This window comes from Aulonocara sp. 'chitande type north' Nkhata Bay, linkage group LG1 (assembly GCF_057382095.1).
Source record: "Aulonocara sp. 'chitande type north' Nkhata Bay isolate Kocher_YH1m ecotype deep benthic linkage group LG1, A_spYH_male_GT1.1, whole genome shotgun sequence".
NCBI lineage: Eukaryota > Metazoa > Chordata > Actinopteri > Cichliformes > Cichlidae > Aulonocara > Aulonocara sp. 'chitande type north' Nkhata Bay.
In genome coordinates this window covers 15,527,019-15,546,834 of record NC_141344.1, presented here as the reverse complement: position 1 = coordinate 15,546,834, position 19,816 = coordinate 15,527,019, and the positions used below count along the sequence as shown (strand labels likewise).

Here is a 19,816-nt window from a genome sequence, read left to right as displayed (position 1 = left end):
GTTATAATAACTCCATAGGAGGAGTGAGAGAGGATTAGATTAGAGTAGAAACAAAAAAACAAACAAAACAAAAACAGAGATGGATCTAAAGCAGGAGAGAAGAGAACCATATTTATGGTGAACTGATCAATCAGACAGAAAAAAAATCACAATGGGTCTGGCAACTCCTGGAATTCCTACCTGAAAGCAGCATACAGAAAGCAGGACAGCATTAACATGACTAATTATTCATTTATTTATTTTTTTAATATTCAGATCTTAGATCAAGGATTTCTTTGTAGATTATTTGTGTTGACTGTGGCTGTTTGTACACATCTAATTGCAAATATTTTGAAATATATCATGATGGGTAATTTATCAATAATGGACATATTGACTGATAAAAAGGGGTTGCTCTATATTTTACTTATCGAGCTGGGTTTCAATGGGAAGAGAGAAATATCAACACATAGTCTTACATAACCTGGACTGTCATTACAGCTCCTAACTATGGCCTGCAAGAGGTTGGAGGTAATGAATTGATTGCCTGTGTAAACAGAGGACTTAATCAGGTAATTTTTAATTGCATTCAGTAATTCAGTGGTTCCTTCCTGAACTTAAAATGCATTTCTGCAGCACCTGTGCTCACTGATATGTCAATGAAAATAGGAAAAGAGGAGGTAGGCTGACAAAATCTTGGATGCCTTGGTGGATGAGAGCAAATGAGCAGGGCCTCCTTGGGTACAGGCCGAAAGTAGAGAATGTGGATTAGGGAATGTGTTTGCGTGTGTGTGGGGGGGCTGAAGGGGTGGAGGAGCTGCAGAGCAAGGTTGAGCTACTTTTATGCACTTGCTGTGAACCATTTTGGATCCGGGGGCCAGTGAAACACCTAAAATGTAAAGGGACGGGCAGTTGTTGGGGAGCGCAAGAGGGAGACGCGCAAGAGGAGGTCAGAGGGGCCGAGGGGGAGGAGATTAGAGAGAGCAAGCCTGGAGCATAGAGGGAGGAGGAAGATGGAGATGAAAGGGTGTGTGCAGCAGGTGGCAGAAAAGATGAGTGCAGTTGGTCGGAAGATGTGTGACCGAGGCAGCTGAAGAGAGACAGAGACTTTGGAAAGGGTAGAATATTTTGGGGGGTTTGTGTGTTTTGAAAATTAGATGTAGTTTGGTGACAGAGAGCATTTTGGACACTTTTTAGACGTGAATAGGCTGAAGGAAAAGGGTATTTTCTTTGTAAAAGCTCCCTCAGTCTCTGTGGCTGCCTACCTGCAACTTTTCTAGTGAGGCTTTCTTCAGCTGAAAGTTTCAGGACTATCATGGGAGCACAGAGGGCGAGAGTGACAGGGAACGTGTAAGAATAGCACAAGCTCAGGCATTCAGTAGCTGGAACCAATACTCTTGCTGTACATGAGCGTGCTACCTTTTAAAGTGTGGCAGCATGCTCGACATGTACAGTAGATCTTTCTTTATTTTAAGAGCGAATAGGCAGGACTTGATGTTGGAGATTTAAATGAACTTGCTGTCCATTTTGCTGCTGTGAGGAGTGGCTGAGGATACTGAGGATGTTGTAAGTGGACAGGTAAAAATCGAACACAACCATAAAATATCAGCTCCTTTATCAGCTCTTGTTTCTCTTCATTTTGATTCAATCAGCTCATGGAATCACCCTCCAGTGCTCGGGGTGAGCATAACATGAAGATGGTAAAATGTCACCATGTGGGCAGTGTTATGGAAGATGATGGGCGGTGTGACATGCCAAAGACAGGCAGAGGTTGATGCATGGCTACCTATTCGGTGGATTTCTCAAAATTATATTGAGTCTTCTCTGCTTTATGTGACTGTAGAAATTCTCCTGAGATTCCTCCATATGGTGCTTTGGCATGACTGAGATTCAAAACGCAACGTAAATTATTCTGGTTATTTAGTTATATTTATTATTATATATTATATAGTTATATTCCTGTTTGTTTGTTTTTTAGCAATGTAAGGCTCTGTGTGGTGTTTCCAAGTGACAAATAAAGACTTTGAATGCTGCTGTGTAAGGCCAAGAAGGGTCAGGACCTCTTTTCTTGGCGTTCCTCAAATAGCTCAGTGTAGTCACGTGGGGATAGGTGAGGGGAGCTGCAGCACATGGAGCTGGAATTGGAGACCTGGTCTGGTGCAGGGGAGAACCCAAAGTCTATAGTCTTAAGCTGAATGCCAACTAATGGAAGCAGCAAGACATCAAAGTCTTGAGCAATATGTCAGAAATATTCCAAGATCAGATATTTAGACTTTAAATTAGATAGTCTTTTTTACAGCATTATTTGGTCACTAAGGTCAAGAATTAATAAAACTATTCATCAAATCATTGTTTTATTCCAGATGTTTTCAGTGTGGTTCAGTCTTGTGTGGATGTGCTATAAAACCTGTCATTTACAAAGCAGAACTGACAAATTTCAAATTTTAAAGACTTGATTCATCTTCATGGACTTTTAAGCTGCCCCCCAGGTGTAACAAACGTTTTACAAGGATAAATATATCGACTGCATCCCTTCAATGCCACGACCTGTCTGTGTGCCAGCAGATGGGACAACGGTCTATTTGCAGCAAAGCTCACAGCACTGTCATCACAACCTACCAGCAGCTGAATACACATTAATCATATCACAACCATGAGGTTTCAGTCTGGTATGAAGGACTGAACCAGAAACCTGAAGTGAGAGCCTCACAGCAGGAAGGTAGCTCAGTGTATGAAGCAGCAGTGCCACCTAGTGAGAGCCTGAAACACTGCACAGGCACGCACTGAAACGCGGTTAGGTCAATGAACATGAGGAGAATTACTGCCGTTTTGCACAAAGTAGTTGGACAACTGAGTTTTTTCATGACAAATTTAGCTGATAAAACATTTGGATTTCCCCCCCCAAGTGTTAACAATATAGAGGCTGTTCACCTGAACTCTCAATATGAAGTGAAGTGATGTCAGTGCAAATGAAGGAGCTCATCATTAACCAAAATAAACCAATCAGAGAGACTTTAACAGTGGTCAAATCACGGACCGGATACATTCAAGAATAAAAGCACTTCTCAGTCAGCAACACCAAAAGCCCTGAGAGGCACCTATAGTGGATAACTACAGAATTATTTCCCGTGGATATTACATTGCAAGTTAGTGCAACACTTTTATTAAACTCCTTGAATTGAGGCTGAAAATGTAATCATCCAGATACTTATGTAATATGGATGAACAAATGTGATATAATGACAGAACGGCAGAGCAGCTGGGACTGCTTGATTCATCATCACATGGTTTCTGCTGGAACTGTAGTGGAAAGTCAATTGAAGAGTGGGAGTGTAACAGCTTCTTTGTAAACTGTTTAAATACTAGTGTGATGACCATTCAACTCATTCAACTCTCTCGGTTTGGTTTGGAGGTGGGCAACCCGTGTGACGCGGGGCTTAAGAGGAAGCACACCTGTCACCACGTGGCTGATTGTTTAAAATATGTCCCTTCTCTCCTCTATGCTACGCATGTGGTTTTGTTTAGATTTGTTTCTGGGAGCCAAAAAGGCCATCTTTATGTTGCAGTTTTGCCTGATGTATATTTGAGGATGAAGATGACTATTTCACCATTTTGATGTTATTGTCATGATTGGAGAAATATAAATCAGTTTCTTTATTTGGTTCACATTCAGAATTAACTTCACGATGGTCTTCATCTGCAGACAGATCCTCCTCCTCTATGATCAAAGTTGAATTTTAGAGCTTTCAGGGCTATGACCCTTTATTCTGCTGCTCATTCGGTAAAACTCTGACAGGAGAATGTCTCATATGTAGCTGTGGAATGTTGTCAGGACTCCACTGCAGAGATTCTTTACACGTTTTGCTCTCTTGCTGGCGAGTGTCCCCTCAATGTGGGTGGAGAAGAAGTCATAACGCCACCTGCATTCACGCGGTTTACACGAGGTCAATAGAACCTCATGTAGGGAGTGTTGTGCGTGTGGTGAAATGTGTCTCACAGCTGCACATAAAACAAATAGATTTTGACCCCTTTAACAACCACTTTGAATGCCAGGTCGAACTGACCCAAACACTATCTATGTGATATAAACATGCAGGGGTTAAAAAATACTTTAAAAAAATCGAAGGGAAAATTTTTTTTTAACTTTAAAACAGGCCAGTTTGACCCGCAACATAAAAGGCCTGTTAATCATTGGTTACTAAGCTCTGGTTCTCTTCACAGTGTCTTTTTGTCCCATCTCCCTCCCCAGATCCCCAAACCTGTCGTGGCAGACGGCCGCCCCTCCCCAAGCCTGGTTCTACAGGAGGTTTCTTTCTGTTACGAGGACGTTTTTCCTTCCTACTGTTACCAAGTACTTGCTCATAGGGGTTCATCTGATTGTTAGGGTTTTCTATGTTTTTTTTACTTTACAATATTAAGCACCCTGGGGTGACTTTTGGTGTAATTTGATTCTATGGGGACTAGTAGCTGTGTATGATAACAAACCACTTACAAAAAATTCACATAAAACTCACACACACACACAGCAATTTATTAGTATTTTACTTTATTTATCTTTACATAGAAGTATCATAATAAACCCACCGTGTCATATTTATATGTCACTATTTACAAGTTAGAAAAAGAAAAAGAAACTTGCAGCTGTGAGTTGTGTGAGCACATTGACCTGCTGTCAGCTGGACGTTCAGCATTTACTTTAGTGTGGAGTGAATTTACTCTCCAGCTTCTCCAGTTTAGCAAAAAGACATTCAAGGCAACTTTTCAAGTAAACTTAGCTCTAAAATGTGGACTAACATGTCGCAATGATGTGAAACTCTAATGTGATTTGAGTAAAATTGTTTTTCCTTCTAAAGTGAAAAAAAAAAATGATAAAGAAGAAACGGGTCCACAATAAACCACCTTGTGTTCAATATACTTAACATAAAGAACACACAGATAAAATCCACCTGAAACACAGGCTACACGCTGCAATGAATAAATAAATAACTCTAAAAGTGATAAGTCACTGCAGATCAATGCCGGATTAATTTCCCCTAAAACTACATCTGCATTAGTGTCACTTATGAGCCACCTCACATCACTGCCTACAAACTGTGAGCTAAATTGATATTTTAGCCAGTTGTCATAGACAGTTTCCAACGATTAATTAGTTCAAAATGGACCAGAGTGTCCAAATGTAACAAACAGCAAATATGTGTAAGACAGCACTATAACATCTATATTAATGATACGTGATAAATTATACGAGTCCTTCATGTTGCTTGTTTTTTCTCACTCACTGAAATATAAAAGCAGTTTAGTAACTAATGCAGACTTGTCATCAGTAATGTTCCCAGCTACTCGTTACAAAGGTTAACTGGGCTCTACAGCGACAAATCAAAAGGAGCCGTTTCTGATAGAGAAGCAGGGAATTTGGCCTCAGGACATTTACATGTCTGGGTTAAAAATGAAGGAATATCCTCTCAAACAGAATCTCAGTGAGACGTGAAGAGGGCATTTATGAACCTAATATTTATGCAGGAGTGTCATCGCTTCTGAGTCTGTGTCTTATAAGCTTCAGCACTGTAGCTACATGTAGATGGTTACATGTCTATAGAGAACTTAAAGCCAGCCAAGTGCACATCCAGTAAACACCTGGCTGTGCACAGAGGAGACGATTGTGCCACATAGGCAGTTTTAAGCAGCGTCCTCTGTGCTCACATGTACACTCACATGTCTAAAGGTGCAATGCCGTTTTCGGCTTTTCCAAATTAAAAGGTTAAACTCTCATCTGCGCTGCATAGCTTTCTGAAAACAATATAAGATGATGAAAATGTGGATTTCTGACAGTGAAATAGACGTTTTGATGATACGCAGACCTGCACAGACGCTATTGACTTGACTCCAGTGTCCTTCCTCCTTGAGAGCAGCAGATCTCCAAACATAAAAGTGTCTGGTCAGCAGCCTCAGTCAGCTTTACCCTGCATCTGAACTCATTTGTATTACATTTGACAAACAAAGACAGTAGAGTTCAACAGTTTCAAGGCTGTCAGTTAAATCCTGAACACAAACAGTTACACGAGTGTAACTGGTTTAGACTAAAACTGACAAATGTGCTTACATTAATCAAAATGTATTAAAATAGTGTTCAGTCCTGTTTTACAAGGGTGTAAACACCACATACATATATATAAATATATATATATATATAGCTGCTCATTTGTTTCATTAGTTCTTTAGACTCTAATATGACAGTAAAAGGCTTCAAGTCTTTATAGAAAAAAAAATCAGCTGTAGAGAGACAAAAACAAATATACATTTAGCAGAGTTGTAAAAATCAATCTGGACTGTTTTGGTAACTTGATCAAAAAAAAAAAGAAAAAAAAGAAATCCAGATGCAGACACAGTGTCACATTTAAATTCTTCAAAATTCCTCCTGAACGTCTGAATGATAGAAAACAGGATTTGAGCTTTTCCCCTAAAACTGTAGTTATAAGTCCTTTCTCTTAATCTCACCTTCTTCAGCATAAGATGAGATATTTTCAAAAAGTACTGAGTGATCCACATGTGATGCTATGTACGGCAGTCTTTTCAGCAACGAGACAGAAAGAAAAGCTTCAGCCTTAAATAAAATTTGATTTTTTCCAGTGGCTTCCCTTCAACTGGAGTTCAAAGGTTATCACAGACAGTGACCTCACCTCCTGATTTCTCTATCATTCACGCATCCGTGCTCCCTGTCCTATCAGATAAGTGCTCGCTGCTGCTCTTCCTGTAGAAACGCCTGTTTCTCCATCAGCTTCCTGAATAGTCCTTGCCTGTTTCCTAGCAGCTCAGTAGGCTGGCCACACTCAGCTATGCGCCGCTGGTCCAGCACAGCAACAGCGTCCGCGTTCTTAATCGTAGAGAGACGGTGAGCGATGATCACGACTGTCCTCCCTGTTAAAAGGACGACAACAGCACGAAATAAAATATAAGTGTGGTTACGTATGTGTGACGCAACAGGAAAGGCAGGGAAAGCAAAGCGGGTAAAGTGTACCTTCCATCAGACGCTCCAAAGCCTCCTGGACAAGAAACTCATTCTCAGCATCCAGCGCACTACAGAAAAATGAAGATTAAAATAAATTAATATCCACCTTTAAACTAAGTTTCTATCACAGGTTACTTACAATCCGTATTCATGTTCAGATGAGCAAACAATGACAAACAAATCAACAAAGTATGATAAGTTATAATTCATTCCCCGTCTCTCACCTGGTAGCCTCATCTAAAAGCAGGATCTTTGGATTCTGTGGAAAGAAACCACAAATATGATTAAAAGACACCATTTCACACAAAAAGGAAATCTGGAAAAAGAGTAGAAGATTCTAGTCAAAATAAATCTACTCAAGTTCTTCGGTGAATGCAATGATTCTAGATGCGTAAAACAATTACGGTCTATTTACCTTGAGTAGAGCTCTGGCTATGGCTATCCTCTGCTTCTGACCACCTGACAAACAGACACAAGGTAATTATGTGCACAGTCAGAGTCAAGTTAGTCAACAGCAGCTAAAAACCCCAGAAAGAAATAATGAAATGATGCTCTGATAGCGCGAGCTTTCAAAAAAGAAACCTGCGCCCATTTAAGGAGTTTAAAGTCTAAAGATAGAGCTTCTGAACAGGTAGTATCAAATATTAAAACATAAAATGATTTTGGAGTTTAAATCCATCCATTCATGATGAGAATTTTGAACATGCTTCCTCAGTAATTAAAACAAATTAAATGAGGTCTATTGTGTTCATGTTCAGCTCCATATTTTTACTCTTAAATATTTAATTCATGGCACTAAATATATATTTTTTAAATTTATCTTATACTGGGAGCATTTAGAGCAGTCTAAGGCACTACAGTGAAAGCACAAATAAATGTCTAAGGAATTGGACAGATGAAAAAATAGTTCCCATTCAAGTCTCACAAATAAAACTTTCTGTAGTGTCGGCTCATAAATAGTTGATTTGGTTCCTCACCTGACAGCAGCACTCCTTTCTCCCCCACCACAGTGTCAAAGCCTTTAGGAAACGTCTGGATGAAGTCATAGGCGTTGGCTACTTTGGCTGCTCTGTAGACGTCCTCTGTGGTTACAGCATCTGGATCCGTCGCTCCATAAGCGATATTCTCTCTGATAGAGCAGGAAAAGAGCACCGGCTCCTGCAAGAGGGAGGCGAAAAGTGCAGCAGGGGTGAGAGGTCATGTATTGTAATACATTATGAATTGCTTTTGCCGTATTTAACTTGTGTGGTGTGCGTTATATCTGCTGTATAAAACAAGTTAACCATTAAAGTATTACCTGGCTAACAGTTCCAATGTGACTTCTGAGCCAGTAAGGATTTAAATCCCTGATGTCATGACCGTCGATGGTGATCACACCTGAACAAAAACATCCATGTCAAATCCACTTTATCAGTAGCTTCAAGTGTTACAGTCACGGCGGAGAGGACAGAACGAGCTCGTTCTCACCAGCATCGGGGTCGTACAGCCTGAGAAGAAGTGAAACCATGGATGATTTCCCAGATCCACTCGCCCCCACCACAGCCATGATGCTACCGGCCGGGACCAAGAGATTCAGATTCTGGAAAATGGGGGCTTCTTTACGTGTCGGGTAGGCAAAAGAGACATCACAGAACTTGAGCTGGCCTTTCAGCTGGTCCGCTGGGAGGATTTTACCTTCTGTGGAGGAGCAGAGGATTTTATTGTATTAAACCAGACAAAGCTTAAAACTCGACTCGAGATTGATTTTAAACAGAAATCGTACATTTAAACACGTAAATGTGAGATGAATGTTTCTAGGAGAGATGTTCGAAATGTTAAATCAACTTGTGTTTTATAGTAGCAACTTGAAACTATCAATAAAACCTCTGAAAATTAATATACAGCGTAAACGCACTTCTATGCAACAACGTCATACTTTGCTTATAAAAGCATCTGTACCACTTTTTGTGTTTCTGACCTACAGTTTGTTCTGGTTTGAAAAGAGTCTGAAAACTTGCTTTAGGTTATTTATTTCATTAAGGAAAAATGAAAGCAAAATGCTAAACGTGTCAGGATTTGCATTTCTGACGCTTCTCCATCTGAGAAGTTTTACTGTACTTGAAGCTCAGTTGTGGCCTGTAAATAAATTAGGGGCCTGTGTTTTCAGTTCAGACAACAGTGAGAGAAACATTAGCACAACTAGGCAGGTTGCTACAATTTGTTTGCTCCAGTTTGCCCCAGATTTTAAAGCACACCTGACAACAGGAGCCGTTTAGCTCAAACTCGAGGAGCAGACCTGGTAGTCGGATCAGTTCGATGTTAGATTAAATTGCCGCCACAAACAAAACCACTCGAGAGTTCTGTGGCCAGGCTAAGATCACGTACTCAGGTTTCAGAGCAGTTATTGCTCAGCTCCCCAAACAAACCAGAGACCCATTAAATTGATCGTCCCTCCTCCCCGCTCTCCTGCTGGCCTGCACTTCGTTAACCATCTCAACTCCTCTCTTTCCACGCACACACGGTAAGACCTCCCCATGGCCACTCATAGGGAACCAATGTAATTAAGCAATAGATAAACAATATAAACAATTCAGTTCCTGTTTTTCCACTATCGACATTGGGTCCACAATGAGGATAAAAAAATTTTTTTAAAAAAAAAAAAAAGATATTTTCTTTATGATTTATAATTACAGCACAGTCTGGGCTATGAACTACCAGAGCCTTTTCTTTTATTTGTATTTATTTCTTAAAACTTTAAGCACAAAGAGTCGTGCTGACTCTGACTTTATAATGTAGGAAAACTGAGAGGCACTGTTAAATTGCACTTCTTTACACTGGCAGAAAGGAGAGTTTCAATGGTCTGTATGTGGCATCTCTGGTATAATGGACCTGGTCCAAGACTCACTTGAACTTGACTTTAGAGGTAAAATGTGCTCAGGCATTATACAAATACACTTTGAGTGAGTAGTAGTACAACATAACACGCGCAGGTATAAATCAGAATAATAAAATGTTGTGTGTACTGACCATTTAGAGGAAACTCAGGCTTTCTGTCCAGCAGCTCCCAGAGCCTGGCCCCGGCTCCAAAACCCTTCATCAGCTCAGAGTAGAACGAACTCAGACCTGCAAGTAAAACATAAAACCAGCGTGCTGTCAGCAACTGCACATCCACATGCTACATACACTGGTATGTATGTATGAATATGTACATCTTACCTGCGATACTGATGCCCACCCAAAAGGTGTACATGAGGAAGGATGAGAGCTCTCCCACAGTCATGTGCTGACTGGCCATCAGAAGGCCTCCTTTGTAGAGCACCGACAGGATCATCATGTTACCACTCAGACCAGTCTGAAATACACACGCACGCACACACACACCGATCACATGTTATCTAATTAACATAACATTTGGGACCACTGCTCCTCAATTACACTGATAATCATCTATTAGGGAACCAGCACAACGAGCTAAATGTTGAGTTTTCTCACCAGTCTCTGTCTTAATGCCTGTTACAAATATTGCACATTTATCTGGTGCCTCACAACAAACACACTCATCAGCCCTGCAATAAAAGGTAACACACAGTGCATGTTTATTGTTGACAGTGCATCACATGGTGTTGATTAAATGCTTTATATATGATCACGTTCATAAAAGAAGGAGAGTAATCCAAGCTATGAAAAGAGAAGACGTGCAGGTTTTATAGACTACGTAACTGTTTAAAAGCTATAACGCTGGACATGCTGCGTTGCGCTTTATTTAACTTTTAATGCACACAGGCTGGTTTAAATATTCTCCGTCGTTGCATGGAGAACTGAATCAAACGGCAATTATGGTGCAACACCTCCTTGATTGTGACAAGCTCAAACTATGGGGCAAAAAGCAGAAGCTTGAGTGCAACGCCTCATTTGCTAACGTATTTGATTTGCATCACTGAAAGGACACAAACGTACTCACCACTCCAAAGAAACCAGCCCGCATCACAGCCTCCTTCTTAGCCAGGCCGAGGACGTGGTCAGTCTTCTGTGTGTATTTGTCGACTTCTGACAGCTCCTTACCGAAAGCTCTGACTGTCCGCATGTTGCTGATTCGCTCCTCTGCCAACTACACACGAACGTGATTTTATTAGGACTTCACTGATTGAAAATCAAATTATCAACAAGAAAATTTACTCTGTCTGCCTATTTAATTAAGTTACCTAAGGAAGTAAAGCACTTATATGACATGTACACAAAACTAAGGATCTACTGCACAACACTCTGTTATACTGACTGCCTTCAAAGCCACTTTGAATTACATTCACCACACTTAGTAAACTATTTAAGCTATGCACTATAGTCATATATTTACATGGCTCTATATTGTAGTTTATCTTTATTATACATTTTCAACTTATTTTTTACTTTTATTGTATCTTTTTATTATTTAACCTATCAAATTATTGTTATATTTAATAATATTTATTTTGTGAAGAATTGAAAACTTTATTTGTAGGACTTACATGGGATCTTTTTTGAAAAGGCCAAAAACACTGGGTAACTACCCTTAAAAACCAAAACACTGGATCATAACAATAATCCTAGTAATATAAATTCAAGCTGTTTAACCCAGATGCGGTGTCGGTCTGTTTGCGTACCTGTGTGGCTTGTGCGAGTGCGTCCTGTGTGCGCTTGGAGATTGAGCGAAGGTATCTGCCATAGATGACAGCAAGACCGGCCATAGGAGGAACAATCAGCAACACAAAGCTCGCAAGACTGGGCGAGACGTAGAACTAGAAGAAGAGAGAAAGAAGCGAAAACAGGAGTTCTGGTGAAGGAAGTTTATAGAAAATGGTTTCACAGTAACAACACAGCTGATGACCTTTAAGAGTTTGATAAAGATGCAAAACATGAAAGAAAATATATTTACTCATTTACCATCCTAAGTCACGATAATACTCCACACCAAACATCAAGGGCCAATACACAATCTACACCAACCACAAGAAGACAGAGTGTTATTTTATTTTGGCGTTGTTTCAGTATTACTACTGAAAAGTTTAATCGAGTTAATCAGCAACATTAAAACCTCAGTTATAGCTCACTTGACAAGGAAGAAAATCTTTTCTTCTTCAAATAGTAAAAGTTAAACTTGTGTTAAAATTTTAAAAAGTTGCCGGTTTCGCTCTGATCTGATTGAATCCACTGTAGAAGCCACTGTGCGGAAATCTGGGTGCATTTTTGTTGTTAAGCGTGAAAGCATTTAAATCAGTGAGGTCACAGTGACACATCACAAGACTTAGACAGCTAATGGAGCCATTGTGATCTGTGATACTCTGATCCACCCAGTTTAACAGCTGATTACGGTAATTACTTCCATTCATTTCCTTGACCATTTACAAAAAGTGGAAATACATTTACTTCCTTACAAGAAGTAAAAACACCTTGTAAAGGGGGAGAGGTTAAACCATGAAGAAAATCTTATAAAGTATGAAAATGGGTAGAATGAACTATTGATAAACCAGTTTATTAAAAGGCCAGTAAGCAAGCAACAATTTAGCAACCTCTCTGTCAAAACTCTACATGATTTATATTCACATATACACATTTTGTGACTTTAGTAATGAGCATTGTTTGTCAGAGACGTGGCAGCTCCTCACACTCATTTCCTCATGCTAATAATTATTTTGGTAAACCTGCTGTACAACAGTTTTATAGTCTAACAATAGCATTGTGACCACAAGCACGCAGCAGAGAATGAGAAGCTGCAGATCAGACACAGAAAAAATAATAATAAGACACTTCAAAAGCAGACATGCTCTGCTCCAGTGCTGCTCAATGACTAAAACAGAGCTTTAATGTAAGAGAGAGCGTGAGAGATATACAAGGAAGGTTTTTTTAAACAGGAACTACGTGACATTTCAGCTTGAAGATGACATTTCCAACAATTCTTTGCTTCCAGAAGTCACACGGATAAGAGCAAAATACTTCACCGCTGTGTGTGTGCCTTTTCAAAAGGCTCATTCTGAGGAGGATAATTATCTTTGTGGCTCCAGGACATTGACTTTATAATATTTATGTCCATAGTAATCATTACACAGTTATTTAATCAGCAATTTTTTATGCTTCCTCCCTCATTCACAGGGTTTTTCCAGGTTCCCAGCTGGTCTTCATGTAGACGTACAGTATTTTTTATATTATATAAAATACACTTTAGCATTTTTCTGTTGTTTTTTGACACTTTATGACAAAAAATATTTATGACTGAGCAACTTAAAACCTATTTTTAAAACATCACATTGTGATTTTCCTTTGGTGTAAGCCCAACTGTTTTACGTATTATTTTTTTTATATACCACTGGATTTGGTGCGTGCACTAGTGGCATATAAAACCTGACTTATAAATAATGTACAGATCCATGGATCAAGGTTCAGCTGAAAGTCTGGGATATTTTAAGAAGAGAAGATAAACTAGAGGATAATTTACAAATACATGCTGAGGTTAAGCCTAATGAAATGGATCAAGTTTGAGGAAGGTCTGTCACTGTGAAAAACAGGACTTTTTCAGATATTTGAACACACCATTAGACACAGACTAGATCTTAATGGCCCAATATTGAAAATATTCCTTGATGCTTACCAAAGTGATTCAACTAAGGTCAACATCTCTAAAATTTATAAAAAAAAAATAAAAAAAAAGCATTTGACCAAATAATTAAATAAATATATTCACACCATGGAATCATTAAAGAGAAATGCAGGGAAAAAAGGAGCAATTTCTTAATATCCAATGAGAACTAGTTGAATGTATTAAATTTCAGTGGAAATATACATATTCTCGGATAGTGAAAGAACTTGAATTGGCATATTTAATTTGTTTGTTTATCCCACCACAACAGAAAGCCCATTTTGCAGGAGGAGATTCTAAACGTGGCTGTGTGGGTTCCAGGAAACCAATCACTGGCATATATTCTGGGAATGTCGGCTGATGAGGCCCTATGACGCAGACATTCACTAATTCACTTCTCACAAAGGGCTGAAACACATACTTAACACTCATCTACCTTTGCAGCTCTCCTCTGATACACTCTAATGAATACATATTTGATATTCTGCCTGCAAAAAAAAAAAGCACTCACTAAAGACATTGGTTGCTGCCTAAAGCACCCACAATTCATGAGTAGATAGATATATTATATCATCAATTCGAAGTCGCTCTGAAAATTCTTCATAACTTTGTGTGTGCACTCCATCCCTCCCAGAATAGATTACATGAGACTTTCATATTTCTGTAAAAGCCAACAGAAGATATGAGATCGTACTGGCTCCGAATTTGCATTTATGAATATCAACTGCAAATAAAGAATTAAAACAAACAAACAAACAAAAAACAATAATAGAGGGTTCAGATATGACCTGAGGGACAAGAGCAACACACTCGGAGGGGATGTACTCACCATCATGCTGACACCAGCAGCTGCCTGGGCAACGGCTCTCAGCCCATCTGACAAGTTGTCTGTGATTGAGCGGCCCACCACGGCCGTGTCAGCAGAGAGACGGTTTATAAGCTCGCCAGTCCTATTCTTGTCAAAGAATGCCACTTCCTGTCTGAGAATGGAGGAGAAGACGGAGGCACGGAGATTACGAACAATCTGTTGCCCTGCAGAGAGATGGGAAACGTGATCAGAGAGGGAGAAAGCAACTGCTGCTGTGCAAAATTACATGCACTCGGCCATGCCAGAAAAACGTCTGGTTCACACTTGATTATGTTCGGGTAAGTATTTGGCCAATTGTAAATTCAATGTTTACAGGTGTTATTAATTAACTAAAGAGATAGAATAACATTTTGGGAGATTCCCTCATTCATGTCCATCCATCCATTGAGAGGTTGGGTAAATCCTGTAACACACATGCTCACATCTACAGCCAATTTAGATTTCCAAGTATGAAAAGAAGCCACACAGCCTCAGCCAGACAGGAGGTTGGGACGTCCTGCTCTTCATCCCACCCCCCAACACTCTAATGTTACTCTTGGCTGAGAAAGAAAAAGAAGCAGAGACTCCAGGAAGTCTCTGTGCTGGGATAATGGCTGGCAAAAGTAACTACAGCTTCTAAGTTTTCCATAAAACCACCTCTTTGTAGTTGTGACATTTATGTTTTTGAATAAATAAACAGGGCAAGACACGAGGCTCTCTGTGGTAACACAATCACATCAAAGCCTTCAGGTCACACTGTAAGACTGACCTTTAGATCCAACTCTTTGCAAACAATCTCTTAAATAAATAATTCCTTAAATGGTTGTTTGGATTATTTCCCTGAACTATGAAGATTAAAGCACAGACCATGAGGAGAGAGCTCAAATTTAACTGTAGTCTCAGCTGTCCAGTGTTTTTAATTTTTTAATAGTTACCCAATTAAGTGCCTTCGTTTACGTCAGGTGAGTAAATCTCACCTGAGGACTGCATGAGGTAGACTCTGGCGGCATTACACGCTCCACCACACAGAAACACCCCCGCCAGCATGATACACAGCGACGTCAACGAGGCCGTCATCGTCTCGGCGTCTGATGCACTGGCGTAAATGGTGTCAATCACTCTGCCCAGGAAGAAGGGAGCTGACATCGTTACTGCACTGGAGACAGTCAGGAAGCCTATAGCAGCTGTGGTGGATAAAACAACAAAAAGAGAGAAAAATCAGAACCAAAGCAAAAATGTGACACTTTAAATGTGTGTGAAAAATAAAAACCCAGGGCTAGAAATTATTAAACAAAGTCTTATCTTCTTCTTTGAAAGAGTTATACCAACACAACTACTATGGGAGGTTTTTCTAATGTCACAGATATTTTAAACAGAGCAAAGAGGAGCAAGAAAGGTTTATAGTAGGCAATGAATACCATTTGACTTCAACATGTACAGCTGCAGTCTCGACATGAGATCAGATGAGGTTAATGTAAGCCAGAGATACTAAAGAACTGTGAACCCTAAAGAAATGCAACCCTAACCTAAAAGAAAATACAATGACCACTTTGTAAAGTACAGTGAGGTGACCGGTTGTCACTGATTACAAAAAACATGGTAAAAGTGTAGACACTGTTTTACTTCAACTGATTGTTACGCTTGCATGCACATGACATGAGGGTTGGGAAACAGGAGGACTTACGAAAACCTTATAAAACTACAAATAAACTTCTACAGAAACAGGAAGTAACCTCTTGTTTAATGTGTGAGGTCAGCTTTGGCAAGCAGAAATAGATTTGTGATTTTATTTTTGTAATATTTGTGCCATCATCAATCCAGAGAACAGAAGAAATGAAGTGTGCCAGAACACCATCAGCTCTGAAACTTAACCCGACACGCAAAAACCTCCAGGGGAGCTTGAAGGTTTTCAGACCAATAATAATAATAATAATAATAATAATAATAATAATAATAATAATAATAATAATAATCCACAGCTATTTACACAACATAAGCAGGGGTTTTCCAGGCTTAAAATGGACCTAATGGTGTCAGCTATGCACATAAGTGTGAATGAGCTGTGTATGGTTAGGACAGCAAGTCTATATTGCCTTGGTTAATAGACATCTGTCCATTTTCTGACATTGCTGCCCATTTTGTGAACAAAACTGAAATTTAAACTGAGCAGAAGGCTAACACGTTTTTTGCGGGCATCGGGAAAAAAGAAGGAAAGGATCAACTTTCATAATGCTGTAAATATCCTAAAGGTAACTGATAAAGTGTGTCAGCAGATAGAGACACTATCAGCCGGGCACCAAAATCATTGTTTACAACGCTTTAGGACTCTGCAGCACATGTCACAGAGTAGCATCACAGCTCACAGACTAGAGTGTGGGGTTTGTCATGCATATAATGTGTTTGGCACTCAACATAACTAAAAAAAAACAAAAACGAACTGATTCCACAGTAACACATTTACTTTGGGCACCTGTTTTATTTGAAGTCTTTCCTACTGTTCAAGCCTACTATTATTTCTTTCTTTTTTCCTTTTAAATCCCTAGCACTGCTTTTTTAAGTTTAAAAATACATTCACGTCATGTCAAGTTTAAAAATAAATTTACATTTTTTTTAATGATTGTAAATCACCTACAGCAGTCCACATTTTGCGAGTCAGTGATATTTAAATTATAAAATGCAAAATCAACGTATATTTCCCACAAAAGGGAGTATCAGACACAGTTTTCTAAAATTACAATAAAAGTGACACCTTGTTTTTATTAAGGTTAAAGCACTTTAAAAATAAGAAATGTTTTTTACTCTGTCAGTGAAACACCTAAAGTTAATGATCCAGTTATGTTGTTGATGGTTTTTGTTAATGGCTACACCTTAAGGTAAAAGGTCACATAAAGTTTACCTGCCAGTCTTCCTCTCTCCGGGTGAGCCAGTCTCAAAATCCTTTTAACATCCTCCAGGGGGACCGTGGTGGGGGCCTGGCTTCTTTCTGTGTCCGCCTGGGTCTTCACTGATCCGGCAGGTGAGGGTGTAGAGGCCGCTGAAGAGCTAGCAAAGGCAACAGGTGTGCGAGCGAGAGTCCGGCTGTGTGCGCAGAGCACAGGGACACCCGTGAGGGGGCTGCGCGGTAGGACCGTAATGTAGGGCCTGGGAGCCCACACAGGGAATGCCAGGGTCGGATGGAGTGAGGATTTGAGCCCGGATGACTGCCTCGTCCTCCGGAGGGCAGCTGAGAAGGTCGGACGATGCTCCAGCCATAACAACCTAGAATGCATTAGCTTCAACCTGGATAGATGCACTTTGTGTGTGCAGCCTGGCACGCGTATTAAAAGACACATCGTCCTATTTCACAGCTATTTACCAGATAATATATGATACTTGATGATTTCGTCAAAAAATATAAATAAATCTCTTTGTATTGCTTTCTCCGGACTCAGTCTTTGAGGGTGTCGATGTGTTTCTGGTTCAGTAAGTCCACCAGGAGAAACATTTTTGGACATCCAGCCGGTCTGCCAACACACCGTGTCCTCCCGTACAGCTTGTAACCGCTACATTGTCGCTTTTAGACCGTTGCTGTCAATTTTATCTGTTCCTGACAGCCACCTTTTACCCACTTTATCTCTTATCACCGAACAGCTACCAACACCCCGCCTGTCGCTCTCATCTGCCGCTAAAAGTCCGTTTGGCAGGCGGGTGAAGTGAAAACACCAGCTGCCAAATACTGACCAACAGAAAGTCCGCTGGAAAGGATAGACCTACTTTAACGAAGAGGGTAAAAGATATAAACAGGAACGGTGACCCTGATTTGTCTCGCATACATAAGATACCTCTTCCAACTCAACGCCGACTTCAATGGCTGACGATATAAACTTTCCCAGACATAACCAAACAATCCCAGATCACTCGCACATGGTGGCTCATAAATCTCATCTCATAAATTCACCCTTTATAGAACATAGAAGATGTATAAAACATTTTTTTTTTAAAAGAGACATTTTACTATTCTGTGAATATGTTTCATCTTGTCAAAAATAAGAGTTCGTTTTAATTTTGAAGGCAGCAACAGGTTTCAATAATCTGGGATAGAACCGTGTTTATCACTGTGTAGCATCCCCTCTTCTTTTAACAACCATCTGTAAACATCTGGTAACAGGAGACCCACTGCTGGACTTCTGGGAGCAGAATACTGTCCTATTCTTGTCTGATAGAGGTTGCTACCTGCTTAAAAGTCCTTTTTTGCTGTATTCTTCATTTCATGATGCTCCAAATGTTTTCAGTTGGTGAAAAGTCTGGACTGAAGGCAGGGCACTGCAGCACCTGTACTATTCTACTATGAATCCAAACTGCTGCAGTAGGCAGTTTAGCATAGTATTTGCTGAAATATGCCAGTTTACCTAGTGACACCTCCACCTCGTCCATTTCCTCTCGTACCCACATTTTCCAGTACAAATTAATTTCCCTCCCCTTCTCTTCTAGGCAATAATATAGTGGGGGGTGCTTTGTATAGTAAATCTGACTGACTGTCAGAACTGAGATTATGTAAAACAAAACTTTTCTTTCTGTGAGATTGTTCACCATAGTAACATGATTATTGCTGTCATATCTGCTTTGTATGGGTAAAACAGTCCTCTCTCGTGTGCTTTCTGGTTAATTGCATCATTTTCATTTTCTCCAGAGAAAAAAGGAATCACCACATAGCTGCCCACATCTGTATCTGCCTATTTCCTGTAATTTATTTGAAACCTGCTGCAGGCTCCCTTCCTCTCTTCCAGGTGGCTGTGTTGTCAGTGAAAACTGATTTATCTATGTCCCCTGATACCTGATTAAATATATCATTAGTCATGATTAGAACGAGCAGTGGGTTGATTAAATTACCCTGAGCTATTCCAGCCAAGTCCTTGATTTATGCTCATCTTTTTAATGGTAAATGGTAAAATGGCCTGCATTTGTATAGCGCTTTTCTAGTCTATAGGACCCCAAAGCGCTTTACACTACATTCAGTCATTCACCCATTCACACACACATTCACACACTGGTGATAGCAAGCTACATTGTAGCCACAGCTGCCCTGGGGCGCACTGACAGAGGCGAGGCTGCCGGACACAGGCGCCACCGGGCCCTCTGACCACCACCAGTAGGCAAACACGGGGTTAGTATCTTGCCCAAGGATATTTGGCATGCAGCCAGGATGCAGCCTGGAATCGAACCACCGACCTTCTGATTAGGGGCTGACCTGGGGCCTGTTCTTCGTACCTCGCTAAGTAAGTTAGCTGGATTAGATTGTTGACGATTTTGCGTGATCAAATGCATACTCAAAATGTGCCGTCGATTTCCCCAAATATCAAGCGTGGTCCGGTGCACGCTTCGTGGTCCCATATATCCCACAATTCATAGCGCGGCG

The 19,816-nt window shown here is 40.1% G+C and overlaps 1 protein-coding gene across 1 annotated transcript; it reads right to left on the bottom strand.

Annotated features, from left to right (window-relative positions):
• Window positions 1-6,216: 6,216 nt before the first annotated feature.
• Window positions 6,217-19,193, bottom strand: abcb10 (ATP-binding cassette, sub-family B (MDR/TAP), member 10). The gene is made up of 14 exons (XM_086285304.1): window positions 17,318-19,193; window positions 15,399-15,605; window positions 14,404-14,606; window positions 11,605-11,739; window positions 10,926-11,072; window positions 10,181-10,316; window positions 9,992-10,087; window positions 8,453-8,662; window positions 8,283-8,362; window positions 7,963-8,143; window positions 7,401-7,444; window positions 7,210-7,244; window positions 6,995-7,053; window positions 6,217-6,894 (listed from the first exon to the last, which is right to left on the bottom strand). The coding sequence occupies exons 1-14, from the start codon at window positions 17,751-17,753 to the stop codon at window positions 6,701-6,703; spliced, it is 2,163 nt and encodes a 720-aa protein (XP_086141430.1). The 5' UTR covers window positions 17,754-19,193; the 3' UTR covers window positions 6,217-6,700.
• Between the last annotated feature and the right edge of the window lie 623 nt (window positions 19,194-19,816).

Excerpts from the sequence above, each read along its gene's own strand:
- abcb10 (XM_086285304.1), bottom strand. The coding sequence starts at position 17,753 with ATGTGTCTTTTAATACGCGTGCCAGGCTGCACACACAAAGTGCATCTA. Across the intron at positions 15,606-17,317 it reads GGAGAGAGGAAGACTGGCAG|CTGCTATAGGCTTCCTGACT; the intron begins GTAAACTTTATG and ends TATCCACCACAG. Across the intron at positions 8,663-9,991 it reads GCCTGAGTTTCCTCTAAATG|AAGGTAAAATCCTCCCAGCG; the intron begins GTCAGTACACAC and ends GCTCCTCCACAG.